The sequence below is a fragment of the Trichosurus vulpecula genome, chromosome 7 (genome assembly GCF_011100635.1).
Source record: "Trichosurus vulpecula isolate mTriVul1 chromosome 7, mTriVul1.pri, whole genome shotgun sequence".
NCBI classification, from domain to species: Eukaryota; Metazoa; Chordata; class Mammalia; order Diprotodontia; family Phalangeridae; genus Trichosurus; species Trichosurus vulpecula.
In genome coordinates this window covers 252,917,677-252,932,007 of record NC_050579.1, presented here as the reverse complement: position 1 = coordinate 252,932,007, position 14,331 = coordinate 252,917,677, and the positions used below count along the sequence as shown (strand labels likewise).

The following is a 14,331-nucleotide window of genomic DNA, read 5'->3' as shown; positions in this document are numbered from 1 at the left end:
TAGTTCATGATGACAATGGTATATTTCAGTCTGGAATATTAAATTTTTGTACCTGAATACATTTGAATGTAGTGTCTTTATGTTCTGAGAATTTATAGCACTTCAAACAAAAGATGTTATATCACACCTGATATAGAGAATGTTTCCCAAATTCACAGGCAGCTGCAAAAGGGCCCAGAAAGGAAAGGAATGAACTCTTAACTTCTCTAGGCCTCAGTTTTCTCACCTGTAAAATGAGGGGGTAGATGATCTCAAACATTCTTACATGATTATAAATTATAAGTACAGGATTACTCTAAGCGTGCCCCTCTCAAATTGCTATATTTGTAGTTTACACTTTACCTGGATTAATTGTAATTAAATGTTTTAGTTTAAAAGGTTTCTTGTTGAATTTGAGAACATATAATAATAGTAGATTAATATTTACATAGTGATTTCCCATTTAGAGAATACTACATTTCTTAACTCATTTGATCACCCTGTGAGGTAGGGGGGTCAGAGATTTTAACCCTTATTTGTAGAGGTCCAAATAATAACCTTTCCTAAAGTCACAGAATTTGTCATTATCACAGCTGAAACTTGGACCCAAGTCTTCTGATCCAGAATCAGAATCATATAGAATCTCAGAACTGCAAGGGACCTAGAGGCCATCCAGTCCAACTCATACCTCAACAGGCTTCCTTTCTACAGCATCATAACTGATAAGAGGTTACCCAGAATTTGCTCAAAGACCTCCTTTGAGAATAATGCTGTTACTTCCTGTACCAGCCCATTCTACTTTGTAAATTCTAACAGGAAATTCAGGGCTCTGCACGGTCCTGCAGACAACTATAAGAGGTAAATAAACAAGGTTAGCAAATAATTTCTTCACATGCTGTGCTTATTTAAATCCAAATAGACTCAGAAGCAATATCTTGTAATGTACTGGAGGATCATTCAGCATTGACTACTGGCTTTTTCAGTTTGATTTTGATGTTGTACCCATCTTTATACCAACAAATGATGATACGATCCCCTGTTGTTGCTTGCTCCCAAAGGCTATGCCAGTGTGGATTATTGGAAGATAAGTGTTGGGCCAAGAGGAACAGAGCCCTTGGTGATCTGTGATGGAACTACCAACTCAGAAATGTAGAGAAACAGGATTCTGTCCCAGGAGAACCTGGTAGAGCTGAAGAGAAGATCAGGTTGATTGGGTGGGCGGGGCGGGAAATAAAAAAAAGACCGAAACAATGAAATTTCTTTTCAGGGGTTGGTTCCTTAGTAGTTTACCCTTTGCATGTGTGATTCTGTGATTCAGGTAGTTGATGTGATCTATGTAGCCTTGTGTATGACATAGTCATACTCACTCTATAGACAGACTCTGAAGAATTCACTTCCCCCATAGGCTGCTCAGGCTAAATCCTATGTTCCTGGTGAGCTCCAGATTGTCTGACTCCTTGGAGAATTCTCAAGAAAAGGGAACACTCAAAAAGATGGCACCCGTCTGACCTGACATCTGGCAGCTGAGCCCTACCACTGTCCCACTGAAGGGGCTCTGCATAGAAAAAAGGAGTAGATTCTGCCCTTTTTGCTAACTCTAAGTTTACAACTTTCTGCCATAGAGGCTACAAGACCATCCTCCTGAGAGCAGAGCCCAAGCATATTTAGGCCCCTCTCTCCTGACTCTCTCTCCTATTTAGGCTTCTGTATTTTACAGATCTATAATAGAGGCTCCCTCAGGGATGCTTTCATCATTATCCTCAGTAATATTGACTATAGAGTAGCCCACGTTAGCAAGATAAACCCTGAGCAACCAACATGTCCTCAGATAGCATACTTAGCAAGTATACTTCTTTCCCAGTATCCTTCCTAGCGACCTTAGGAACTTCAGACACTGACTAGAGCATGATGGTAATTTGATTGGGCAGTTCCTAGGGGCAGTATTCTCCCAAATTGTTCAGATTCTATTTTTTTTTCTTCTCTTTTTCTTCTGTATCTGGTTTTTTTCTCAGTAACACATCTCATAATCCCACCTGTGTCAAGAGATTCTGTTTTGCTTTACCAAAATGTCTTTCAGAGGGAGAGTATTGCTAAAGTAGGCCAGCCTGGGAAGCAGTTTGCTTCCTGGCCTTGATCTTTAGGATTTGAATTTCTTCTATGAAAGATGGTTTACAGATGTGTCAAGCTGATGTCATAGTGTGGTTAGGGGAGGAACTCAGGACATGCGTTGTTGGCTGCCTAATGTTGGTGGGGTGTGAGGCTGCTGTTTTACTGAGAAATAAGGTGGGTTGTTGCTTTTTTTCAGTCTCGTAAAGCTGTTTTGTTTTCATTGGGCATTTGAGTCTAGTAAAAAATTTTCTGAAATGCTGTAATTCAGCACCAACAATACAGTGTAAATGGTAAGGTTCATTTCTTGTTCTGCTGCCTTTCTTGAAAATGTTAAGACACCTACGGTACCCAGTGGGTAGGCAGGCCATTGCTCAGAAAGAGACAAGACTAACCATTCTGTGACTGTATTTGGAGCTGCAGAAAGTCAGTGTCTAGAACGGATCTTTTTTCTCGAGACTAATGTTACTGACTAGAGAGACTAGTGTTGAGGGCAGTTCATCCTGATGTCCACCTCAGGAGCTGCCTGCAAGGCCTCATTCTCAACATCAGGAGAAACCCTATAAAGCTCAAAGCTCCAGGTTCTTCTGTCAGTCTTATGAATCATGTGGTCCCTTCTTTTCTACTTAACATGATTTCCTATATTATAGTTCTACCTATTGTTTTATAAAGGGACATAAGAATTTAGAGTGGTAGTTCCATAGCTGCTGTGTAGATGAGTCATTTTTAACCATCCTAGATTGTTCTTGATAAACTGCCCTAGACTAGAAAAAATAATGGATTATATTCAGTGGCGCCATTGGTTAAAAGAAGCAGCCACTTTTTATATCAGTATGTGAAAACTCAAACCAATATCTCCTTATAGAAGATACAGTCCTTTTAGAATCATGACTTGGGTATGCTTTAGAATTCAGAAGAGAAGGTCGGATGGGAACTTAGGCAAACATACAAAGTTCCTTGTGGCTTACTCCATATGGAGCGTGAAGGGGAATAAAACTTATTGACTCAGCTTTAGATGTCTTTGGCACCTCTGGCCAAGTGTATGCCCATCTTCTCCCTGCTTTCAAAGGGCTACTTCACAACAATTGTTCTGGTAGATGGGACTCCTAGGTTTGTCTCTTGGAGGAGCTGATAAGAACGTAGCCACATCATAGGCTCTTAGAGCCTATTCAGAACTGAAAGGGACCTTAGAGACCCTTTCATCCAGTCCCCAGAGATTATGGAAGAGATGGAGGGGCCCACAGTGCACGGTGACTTGCCCATAGTCACCTAGACAGTCAGGGGCAGAGGCACGAGTTGAACTCAGGAGCTCTCACTCCAGACCCCAGCTTTCTTCCTCCACCCAGAGGAGGTCCGACTAGAGCTCAAAGGCTCTGGGGAACATCACATTTACATGAAGCAGTGACCTTGAAGGACTAAGCAATGGAGGTCTTAGCAGACTCATCACTAAACGGTGACCCACCAGGATATTCCAGTGGCTGTAGTTTTGCCACTTCCACAAAGGACCATTGCAACAAGTTATTAGAAATAATGTAGACCTCTAAATTGTACCATTGTTTTGAAGCTGTTTGATGGTCTGAAAACTGTAAGTCTTAAGGACTAGGCTGAAGGCCCATTTAAATTTTACCAGTTTCATGGCTTGCTGTGGCCAAAAAAAGCTTTGTTGGCCAGCCTTTGGCTGCTGTGCCTCTCTATTCCTAGGCTGGTCCTCAGGAAATAAACTTTGTTCCAAACCTGGGACCATCTTCAAAGCCTTATCAACCTGGGAATACCTGCCTTTGTTAACAATACCTTTGAGTTCACCTGGAGTCACCTCCATGCCATGGTGAAGCATCTGCCTAAGACCTCTGAAATTCACAATTGGAATTGACTGAGCCAGACTGAGTTGGCTGTTCCTGGCTTCTGGAGGTACAATTATCCAGAAATGAGGTGGCCATTGTACAGACTAAGCTGCACACTGAGACCTATACGTGTTACAAGATCAGGCTTTTGTTTTCTCACAGCGGAGATAATTTCATCACTAGAAACTGTCTTTATCTCTGACTGACTTTGGATATTAGCTACTTTAGTATGGAATCCGGTTAGTTCCAGCTTGGTCCCTTTTACTACATTAAATATCTCTATTGAGAGAAAAGATGAGGATGGCAAGGGGGACATATAGCTGGTTTCCAGAGCCTTCTACTTAGAAGAATCAGGTCTAGGAAAAGACCTAAACACCTTGTCATCAGAGGACTGACCACCAAGTGATTTTCCTTTTTGACCATAGCAACCCCCAAAAACTATCCACTAAGGTGTGGGGAGAAGCGACCATGATCTGCTTTGGTGGAGAAAAGAACTGTGGTGTTGGAAAATACTGATTCTTAAGGTCACAGTGTTAGTTGGTATTAGAGGACATCTACAAACAGGACATCTGCAGCTCTCAGATGGCCACTGCCAGAGGCTTAGGTGAGCTTATTTTACTTTTTTGTGTACCTACTTTTGTATACCTTGGAATTAGGCTATCTGGGGGGAAAGGCACGGAGGCTCCTAAGCTTTAAAATGTATTAGTCAGTCAGTAGCATTTATTAAGTACGTACTATATGTCAGGCACTGTACCAAGTGCTGGGGATACAAATACAAATATAAAACAGAAGTCCCTGCCCTCAAGGACTTTACAATCTAATAGGTGAAGACAATATACAAAGGGAAGAAGCTGAAAAGAGGGTGGGGGGAAGAGGATCAAAAAAAATTATTAAAAATTGTTTTTACAAGAATCTTCTAGGAAGGAATACAAAGGAAAACAGGTGAAAACAGGCTCTTTGTCTTTTATGACGATCAGTTTTAAATTTAATCACACAATATGGTAGTTAGAAGATGAGCTTGTCCAAGACAATTCTCCAGACCCAGGTGCTTTCAGATATGTCACCAGGCAAGGTTATGGCCCGGTTTTAGTTGTGGTCCTCTCAAGATTGGTTTTTCAACACTCAATTCCCTGTTCCCTTCTGCAAAGGAGGGGAACCTTCCATGACCAGGGTCCTCTTCAGGACTTGAGGCAGGAGCAGTGCTTTCAAAACCAAAAGTATCTTGCTATAGGAATGGCACTAGGAAGTCAACACTGAAATCCATAGCTTTGGGGTTTTTTCCCTTCTGTCATTGTTGTATCATTTAATAAATGTTAAAAGGGTGGGGCTTTTACAGTTTTTATACTGATCATTCAAAGTCTAGTCTCTTTCCTTCTCTTTCTCTTTTGCTTTACATAGCTGAAAAAGGCCACATTGGGAAAGGAGGAGAGTTGGTGAAGTCAGAGGTAGAAAGCTCTGCCTAGCCCTAGTTGCATAGAGATTTAACAGTACTTCCTGGCAGTTAGGCAATGGGGTGTGTTTCTCCTTTGGAGCCTCTGTTAGAAACTGAAGAGATCTCCTCACTTTTCAAGTTTTATCATCCCCTTTGCGTCTCCCAGTGGTGGTTCTGTAGCTTAACAGGGTTCTACTTCTAAATTGCTTTGGAGGATTTTAAATTAATGATTCTTCTCATGTCTGATCCCTGAAAAGTTTATACATGAAACACTTAAGAGTCAGGGCCTGGAGGAAAATATGAGAGTGGGTGTACAACCTTTGAAGTTGATGTTAAATGGGAAGGCTGTGGTACTATAATATACTTCTCCCCACTGCCATCAGCATTCATTTCTCTACCCACTCTTCCCCCCCAAAAGCTGTTGCTCTTTGCATGGCACTGATTCCAAGAGACTGCAATTCCAGAATGTTTGTGTATAGAAAGACAAAATTTTAGAAAGAGACTCCTGCAAACTGTTGCACACCCTCCTTTTCCTTAACTTCAGCCAACTCTTGTCGTGGATTGAAACGGTGAAGGCCTGAGCAACCTCTCTGGCAAGATGGAGAAAAATTTAGATGGTGCCCATCTGTCAGGCGATCACACTGCCCCTTCATCCTGAGGGATTTGAGTCTTCTTCCCAGCGGGGCCTTGCCACACTAGGTTTTTTTAATGAGAAATTGTTATTAATACTTTTTGTTTTAACATCACCTACTTTTCCCAATATAGCCTTCCCATCCCTTCTCAGAGAGTTTTCCTTTATATAACAATTTTTAAAGGGGAAAAACATAATTCAGGAAAACTGACCAGCACATCAAAAAAAAAAACCTAGCAAGGCCACAGTAGATCTGTAAACTAGGATTCCCAAGTGGTTCAGACAGACAGACTCACCTCTGGACTCCAGGCACAACTTCAAGCTGCCTGTCATGGTTACTAAAGTATGGGAGTCAGGTAAGCAGAATCTATGGAAATGGGAGGCATATATTAACTATCCTAGCAAACCTCTTCCTCACTGAGATCCTGTAACTGTAAAAACATTCCTGGGGAAGGGGAGTGAGTTTTGGAAGACTTAACAGGTGGTGTTTCTTATGCACCACATCCAAGTGCACCACACCCTGTGAGCAGTGAGGGCTTAAGTGCTAGTCAGCTAGTCATGCTCAGAAATCATCCACCACCCAGCACTTCTAGACATCTGGCCCCATAATGGCCTGGATAATGTGAGAGTTCTTTTGGTCTGCTATTCCTTTCTCTTGAGACCTCAAAACTTCCATGCTTTTTTAGTGAGGGTTATTAAATAATTTTGGTAAGTAGATACATGTGGTATTGTGATTCTGCTTATATAATTACCACTTCTCTACCTTTTGGTGTGTGTCAGTCAACAGACACTTACCAACTCACTGCTGCAAAGGCTCTTGAACAGAAAGAGGAAACAAGCTCATGAATGGTGATGTTAGAAAAGGCATCCAGTAAGCCACCTTTATCCACCTACAGTGAGTGGCCTTTTTCCTGTCACTGTACTTGGTTCCCTTCCAGTCAGCTAGGTATTGCCAACTTCCTGTTGTAATCTGTGGTATGAGTGACAGATCAATGGAAGCCACAGATAATCCCTAGTCTCATTTTAAACAGATAAGGCTTCAACCTTCTTCCCCTTCCAAAGCTACCTGATCAGTTTTGAACATGTGGCAAAAGCAGTGGGATTTGCCCACCTTTTTCCTGCCCCTCTGGTGCCTGGCCTTTCTGTGGCATGCAGAATGAAGGAGAGGAATTTGAGAAGCCCTAGAAAATCCAGACTGAATTATCAGCCCCTCAGAAATCAAGCAGGGAAGAGGGTACCTGGCAGGGAGTGTAGCTCCAGAACTGGTTTCTTCTGTGTGTTTCTAGGTCAGGGCCCTTGCTTTGCTTTGGAGCCTGGAAGCAGCTGCAGTTCATTTTCAGTACTCTGTTTTGTTTGGAGAAGTTGGGTGTGTTGTGAAAACTGAGAACTTAGTAAGGTGGTAGTAATTTGTGCATAGTTAGTGACTTAAGTGTTAGAACTCCATATGCTATGAATATTTGTGGTTGTTAATCAAATACACACCTAACAAAATTTTATTTACAGTAACTTAATATATTGCAAACTTGTAAATACTTTCATCTTGTAAAGAATGTATGTATATAAATCAAAATTTTATGTAAAGTTTGTTTTTACTTTTTGTGATTAAAATGCATATGGTGGTAAATGTTTTCAGTGGTTTACTCGACTCTTTAATTTCTAGCTTAACAAATCACCTGTGATACATGGCTCAGTTTCCACATCCATTTTATCATTTTTCCTTGACTTTGGGAATTTCAGCTACCTCCCTCTTGGTTCACAAGGTGCCGTGTGGCAACAGTCTGGGCTTTACAATAAATCACTACTATTCTTTGTGTTCCTCTAATTCTCTGATCCAACTCTTGTGTCACAGAATCAGCCATCTGCGTACCCTGTGAGTTTTAATCTGTTAGTATTACTGTATTCTTAAAAGTTCTGTTTACCTCTAATAAGTTTTTTAAATGTTTCCTACTCGAACCAATGTCCCTATCGACCTTCTACCTTCTCACCATTATCACCTATTACCTCAGTTCTCACTCACACAAGTTCTATGTAAGTATTCTAAAATCCTGGACCAATTTTTCTCACTCACCACAAATTCACCCTCTGCACTCATACCAGCCCTGACTGTCACTAGATACTACTTTTCAGTCCTCAGTGGTTACCCACAGTCTCAAAGAACTATTTGGGGCCAGCATGGATTCAGTTTCAAATGAGGTGAAATCCTGATTTATATTACAAGTCATGAAGATTACTCAAAATTTTCTACAGAAAGCAGTTATTGTTTGGTGAAAGTCAATGCTCATTCCTCCCAATGCACTTTATTCCACAATTCTTTTCATTTCTTTGAACGTTTGCACTTTCTGAAATGTAAGTTCTTGATTTAGTATACACAAACTTGCATTGAGAAAAAGGGGCTAATAGGTCTTTTAACTCATCAATTAATGCTCTGTTTTCATAAAGCATGTTTCTGGAAAACACAGATCCACAGTTAGAAAACTGAAGCTAAACATCTTGATTTTTAATAGTTTAAAATAATTTGCATTTAAATAATACTTTGAAATTTACAAACAACTTTCCTCACAACAACCCCTGTTAGGCAAGTGGTACAAGTTTTATGATCTTCCCCTTTTTTTTCCAGAGCCTTGACTTCATCAGTATGTCAGGAACTCGAAGTTTTGTGGGAACTCCCTCCACCAAAGCAGATTTGTTGACTCTCCAGCAATTTGTAGTCTTTGACAATTACCTAAGACATTAAGAGTTTAAATGAAAGAAATATCCATGGCCATGTACGCCGTGTTTGTCCGAGGCAGGACTTGAACCCAAGCCTTCCACTTGGGCAGACCCAAGCCACTCCATTCCATGAAGCACTTTGCCATATACCAGTCTATGCCACCGGCCTGACTTGATGGAGTCAGCTCAAACTGGGCTCATGAGCTGATTGCTAAATTTTCATTATCAATATTCACTACTCAGAAATCTGTGGCAAAAGCTGCAAATCAGGGCTTGAATTGTGAATTTTCTAGATTTCAGAAGGTGTTGGAGGAAATATTTGTTAATGATGCAGATCAAACTTAAAAGTGTTCTGTGCCCTTTTTTTTTTTTTGGTTTGAGAGCCAGTTTAAATATTTACCAGCACAGCCTTGATGACACCCTCCTCCCAAGGCCTACCTTCCCTTCAACCCCCAGAGAGGCTTGGGGAAGACACTTCAGGGTGAAGAAAACTACCCTCCTTTTGGTATCATTCATGATCTTGTCCTCTATGCCTGCCACTGCTGCCATACACCCCATGCCAGTCTGCTCCAGGTACTGCAAGAATTCCCAGTTACAGCATTGGTATTTTGGGTCTAGCATGGAGTTTGGCCCTCTAGGCATACAGCAAAAGCAGAAGACATAATCATAGACTTAAAAGAGTGTCAGAGCTGGAAGGTTAGAGCTCATGTAGGCCAGCCCCCTCATTTTCTGGTAAGGAAATTGAGGCCCAGAGAAGGGACTCCAAGGTCACAGCATGAGTGTTAGAACTAGGACGGAGGTCTCCTGAATCCCAGGACAAAATAAGACACATGCACATGCAGCCCTTCAAGAAGGCTGAGGGCACACTGAGAGAATTACTGAGGCATAAGGAAGTCTGTGAGAGTTGAAAGGAGGGAGAGATTAAGAAGGTCTAGAGCTGTTGGGGACAGCTTCATGAAGGGGACAGGGTCTTGTATCTTGAAGGATAAACTAGGATTATGGAGAGCCAGAGGGCCGGAGAGTTTGCATTTCAGGCGAAGAGGAAATCCCAGAGATGGAAAGAGAGGTCATACAGGAGTCAGTAAAGATCTGGACTAGGTGGTTTGGATTTTGAGGATTAACAAAAGAGAAAATTGAGTAGAGACTAGATGGGTTTGGAGGCCATGGCTCTTGTTTCCTCTGTTGCTTTCTGTTGTAGAGATAAATGAAGATATAGGAAAATTCACATTAGAACTACTAGTTGTTTGAAAAAGAAAACTTTTTCTGAAAAACAGGCTTCTGGAAACTTCTGCCCAGGTCAGCTTTCCTCCAGATCTTCTGTCAACTGAGCCTGTTGGCCCAAGTAGCAGTTTCCAGGCAGATAATGCTAGGCTCCCACTGCACCAAGTGGGAGGAGTGGGCCCTGGAGCCTTCTAAAGTTGGAGGCCAAAAAGCCCTAGTGCTGCTCAGGGTGTGGGGCTAAGCCTTTGGGACTGGACCTTTGGGGACGCCAACTATGTCTGGGATGGAAGAAGGTACTTCTTACTACATAGATTCCTAGACTTCTAGACTCACTGTGTCCCTGAAGACAGTACTGGCAAGTCAGTTAGCAACCTTCCTGCTATTGATGGCTTGCTCCCTTTTGAGAACTCGGGGGACTCTGTCTTATGGCTGTGGGCTCAGGTTCTTAACTGTGAGCAAGACCTCTTCTTTTATCTGTCCTAGGACACTGGCATAAGGTCTAGGGCTAGAAGGAAATTTAGAGATCTCTAAGAAAGCTCTCATTGATTTTTGTAGACCAGGATATTGAGGCCTAAAGATTCATCCCAGGTAGCAGAGAAAAAGAATAGCAGAACTTGGGGTGGGTAGGAGACTCTAGGATGCCTGGCTCATGGTGTCCGCTCATCTGTTCTGAGGGTAGTACCTCTCTGCTCATGCCACTGAATTTCAGAATTCCAAAGGGATTGGGAATAAACAAAACATTTAAAAGTCTATAAGTAGTAGATAAACAGTAAATAATTATTTCAGTGAGAAATTATAACTTATTCAGGACCCCTCCCACCTCAAGTAAACAGCTGATCAAGTCAGCCAAATCGTCACCAACACTAAATTCTGAACCTGCTTCTGTGTTCCTGCTTCTCTTTCCTTTGCCTTCTCTCCCGTAGCTTCTGTGCCTGTCTCTCCCTGTATTGGCTCCCTCACTTTGCCCCTTGTTTCTTTCATCCCCCCCTTCCTATCTCTCTAGCACTCATCTTTTGCCCCCACCCCGGCTTAACTGACCAGATTATAAGTACCTTTTAGAACATTTGTTATCATTAATGAATAATGTTCAATGCTCCCTGCTAATTTTTAAATGAAATGAACTGACTTTTTAAAAAAATGTGCCATCTACCTCCAGAAAAAGAACTGATGCACTCAGAGTGCAGTTTGAAGCATGGGTTTTTTTGCTCTTTTTCTTTCTGTTTTGGACTTTGGAACATGGCCAGTGCAAAAATTTGTTTTGCACTGGCTAGACATATTTATAATTTGTAATAGGCTTTATTTTTCTTGCATTCTTAATAGCAGGGGGAGGAGGGAGGGAGAAGATTTGGAACTGAAAATAAAATAGAACTTTTTTTAAAAGTCTCTGTCATCTACATGGTAATCGTATCTTATCCAAACTTTGCTCGGAAATTCTCACACAATTCTTTTTTTAAAATTAATTTATTTTAAAATTTTATTTATTTTTAGTTTACAACATTCAGTTCCACAACCTTTGGAGTTTTAAATTTTCTCCCCCTCCTCCTCCCTCCCCAAGATGGTATGCAATCTGATATAGGCTCTACATATACATTCGTATTAAACATGTTTTCACATTAGTCATGTTGTAAAGAAGAATTATAACCAATGGAATGAACCATGAGAAAGAAGAAACAAAACAATAAAACAAAAAAAAAGAGCAAATAGCCTGCTTCCATCTGCATTCAGATGCCAAAGTTCTTTCTCTGGATGTGGACAGCATTTTCCATTATGAGCCTTTTGGACTTGTCTTAGAACCTTGCATTCCTGAGAAGAGCCAAGTCTATCAAAGTCAGTTATCACACACTGTGGCTGTAACTGTGTACAATGTTCTCCTGGCTCTGCTCCCCTCACTCAGCATCAGTTCACATAAGTCTTTCCAGGTTTTGCTGAAGTCTGCCTGCTCATCATTTCTTATAGTATAATAGTATTCCATCACATTTGCATGCCACCACAAAAAGAGCTGCTATAAATATTTTTGTATGTGTGGGTCCTTTTCCCATTTTTATGATCTCTTTGGGATACAACCCTAGAAGTGGTATTGCTGGGTTAAAGGGTATGCACATTTTTATAGCCGTTAGGGCATAGTTCCAAATTACTCTCCAGAATGGTTGAATCAGTTCACAACTCCACCACCAACGGATTAATGTCTCAATTTTCCCACATCTCCAGCATTTATAATTTTCCTGTTTTGTCATGTTAGCCAATCTGACAGGTTTTCACACAATTCTTGACAGAGTAGACACTTAGAAATGTCCTGGTGGATAGAGGGCTGTCACTAGAGTCAAGAAAGTGTGGTTTTAACACCTGCTTCTGACGTGGTCAATTAACTTCTCAGTGCATCAAATGAGATGCATCTCCATCAGTGGAGGATGTTTCCACATTAGGAGTTCATGTGGCAATTAAATCACAGGTCAAGGCATCCAAAAACACTAAAGTAATTCAAAATCACTTATTAAGCACCTACTCTGTGCATGTCAAGCATTCTACTCAATGTTGGCATTTCAGAAATGAAAGATGACATAGTTCCTTGCTGTCAAGGAGCTCAAAATATAATAGTTGGGAAATAGCATACACACAGGAAATATGATATAACGTGGAATGTCAAAAAAGCAAAGGAGTGATCCATTTGACAGGCTTTAAGAAACTTGGAGGGAGAGAATGCTTTCAGCTATGGGGCAGGGAGAGGATGGTCTTCACGGAAGGCTTTAGTTAGTCACAGTCACTTTCCTCAAGGAGCTTGCTACAGGCTAGTAGAGAAAGAGGTAGGACATACATGAAGATATATCTAACAGTACAGCCAGTAAAGTGAAGACCATGGAGGAGGAAAGGTGGGAGCAGAGGTCAGAAAGCTTCAGATTAGAGAAAAACATTTCAGAGTTTTGATTCAGATAGGGATAGGATTGGACCTATGATTGCATTGGTGTGGATAACTCCCTGGATGAGAAATTCCCTCTACCAATGGATGTTGTCATTCTCTGCAAGTTGTAGTCTTAGGAGAGTTGCCTAGATCGGAGAGATGTTGGGTGATTTGGCCAGAGTCATACATGTCAGAGTCAGGAACTTGGACCTGAGTCTCCTGGTGCCAAGGCCATATCTTGTCTACCATAACTGTATCTGAGATACAGGCCTCTTTTGATCAGAAAACCAGTGATGATATAGGACAGTGACAGCTGTTTAAGTATTAGATTTGACAGCTATCCATCAAGAGAAAAGATGGGGCAGCCCCAACATTACTTGAGTTGCCTGGAACTATGAGGCATTACTAAATCCCCAAAGAGAGAACTGGTAATGGGGATACTTGGAATTTCATTATTAAATCTTCCAATTGCTAAATAGAAACTTATGAACAAGTTTAATACCCACGCAATAAGAGCAAGATGGACTGGGTATGATATAAAAGGCCTTACTGAGAACAGCCCTCTTCAGCAACTGATGAACCCCTGCCAATGATGTCAGGAGCTAGTCGCAGGAACAGATGAACCAATACAATCAATAAATACAAGGGACTCAATCTGGAAAGACTTGGTAATTTTCAGATCTATCACCAGAGAAATCCTTCAAGGCCCAGGTAGAACATGCCATGGAAGTGATTCAAGAATGGCAGGTGACCATTGCAAAGAAATGTGAGAGACCAGTGAAGAGCCTCAGGGAACATGCCTTTAATCTCACCTGCTCTTGCAAGATGTAGTACCCCCATGTCATGATATTTAAATGGTTGAAACCAATTTGGTCAAACTAAGAGCATACATAGAAAGAATGATAAGCTTCAAGATGAATGGAAAAACGATTCTGACTTTGTGATAGGATTGGAGGGCCTGCTTCAAAGAGTAGTAATAAAAAAATATATGGAGACTATGGGCTACACTAAATTGGTTCAAGTGATCAGGGCTCTGGTATACCTCAAACAATATAGGTGTGACTAGTGATATGTGCCCACTAAATACAGTAGAGTTGGTGCAGCTGGTCAGGATAACAATGATTAACAGAGTTAACCAAAACAACTAACATTCGATCTATTATATTAGGAAGGCAGAATTTATGATTTCAAAGAGAATCTCATATGTGCCTAAAAGGTCCAGAACCGCAGGATATAAGGAATTCTCTAGGCAGAAGGCAGGAGAACTAAAGCATGTATTTACACTCCACAATAACAAGCCCACAAACCAGCATCCCCATTTTGATATTTTCATCAAAAGCTTCCAGGCCCAATAAGTCCGCCTTACAAGGGTAATCAGAAGGCCACAGAGAAGCGAGATGGTATAAGGCAAAATCGTATACATGCTTCCCCTCTACGGTAAGAAGATTACCCACTAGCCTCTAGTCAGCTCTGCTACCGGCAGCTCAGCTTCGGCTGTAGGTGTCTCTGGCTCCAA

At 41.3% G+C, this 14,331-nt stretch overlaps 1 protein-coding gene across 2 annotated transcripts in view; it reads left to right on the top strand.

Annotated features, from left to right (window-relative positions):
- C7H6orf89 (chromosome 7 C6orf89 homolog) overlaps window positions 1-7,617 on the top strand; it is a 48,320-nt gene extending 40,703 nt beyond the window's left edge. The window contains exons 8-9 of one of the 2 annotated variants that reach the window (XM_036769201.1): window positions 1,038-1,184; window positions 1,385-7,617. In XM_036769201.1, coding sequence (XP_036625096.1) covers window positions 1,038-1,132 — 95 coding nt within the window. In that variant the 3' untranslated portion in view covers window positions 1,133-1,184; window positions 1,385-7,617. The remainder of the gene's footprint in view (window positions 1-1,037; window positions 1,185-1,384) is intronic. The other variant, XM_036769202.1, reaches the window with a different exon arrangement.
- Window positions 7,618-14,331: the final 6,714 nt, after the last annotated feature.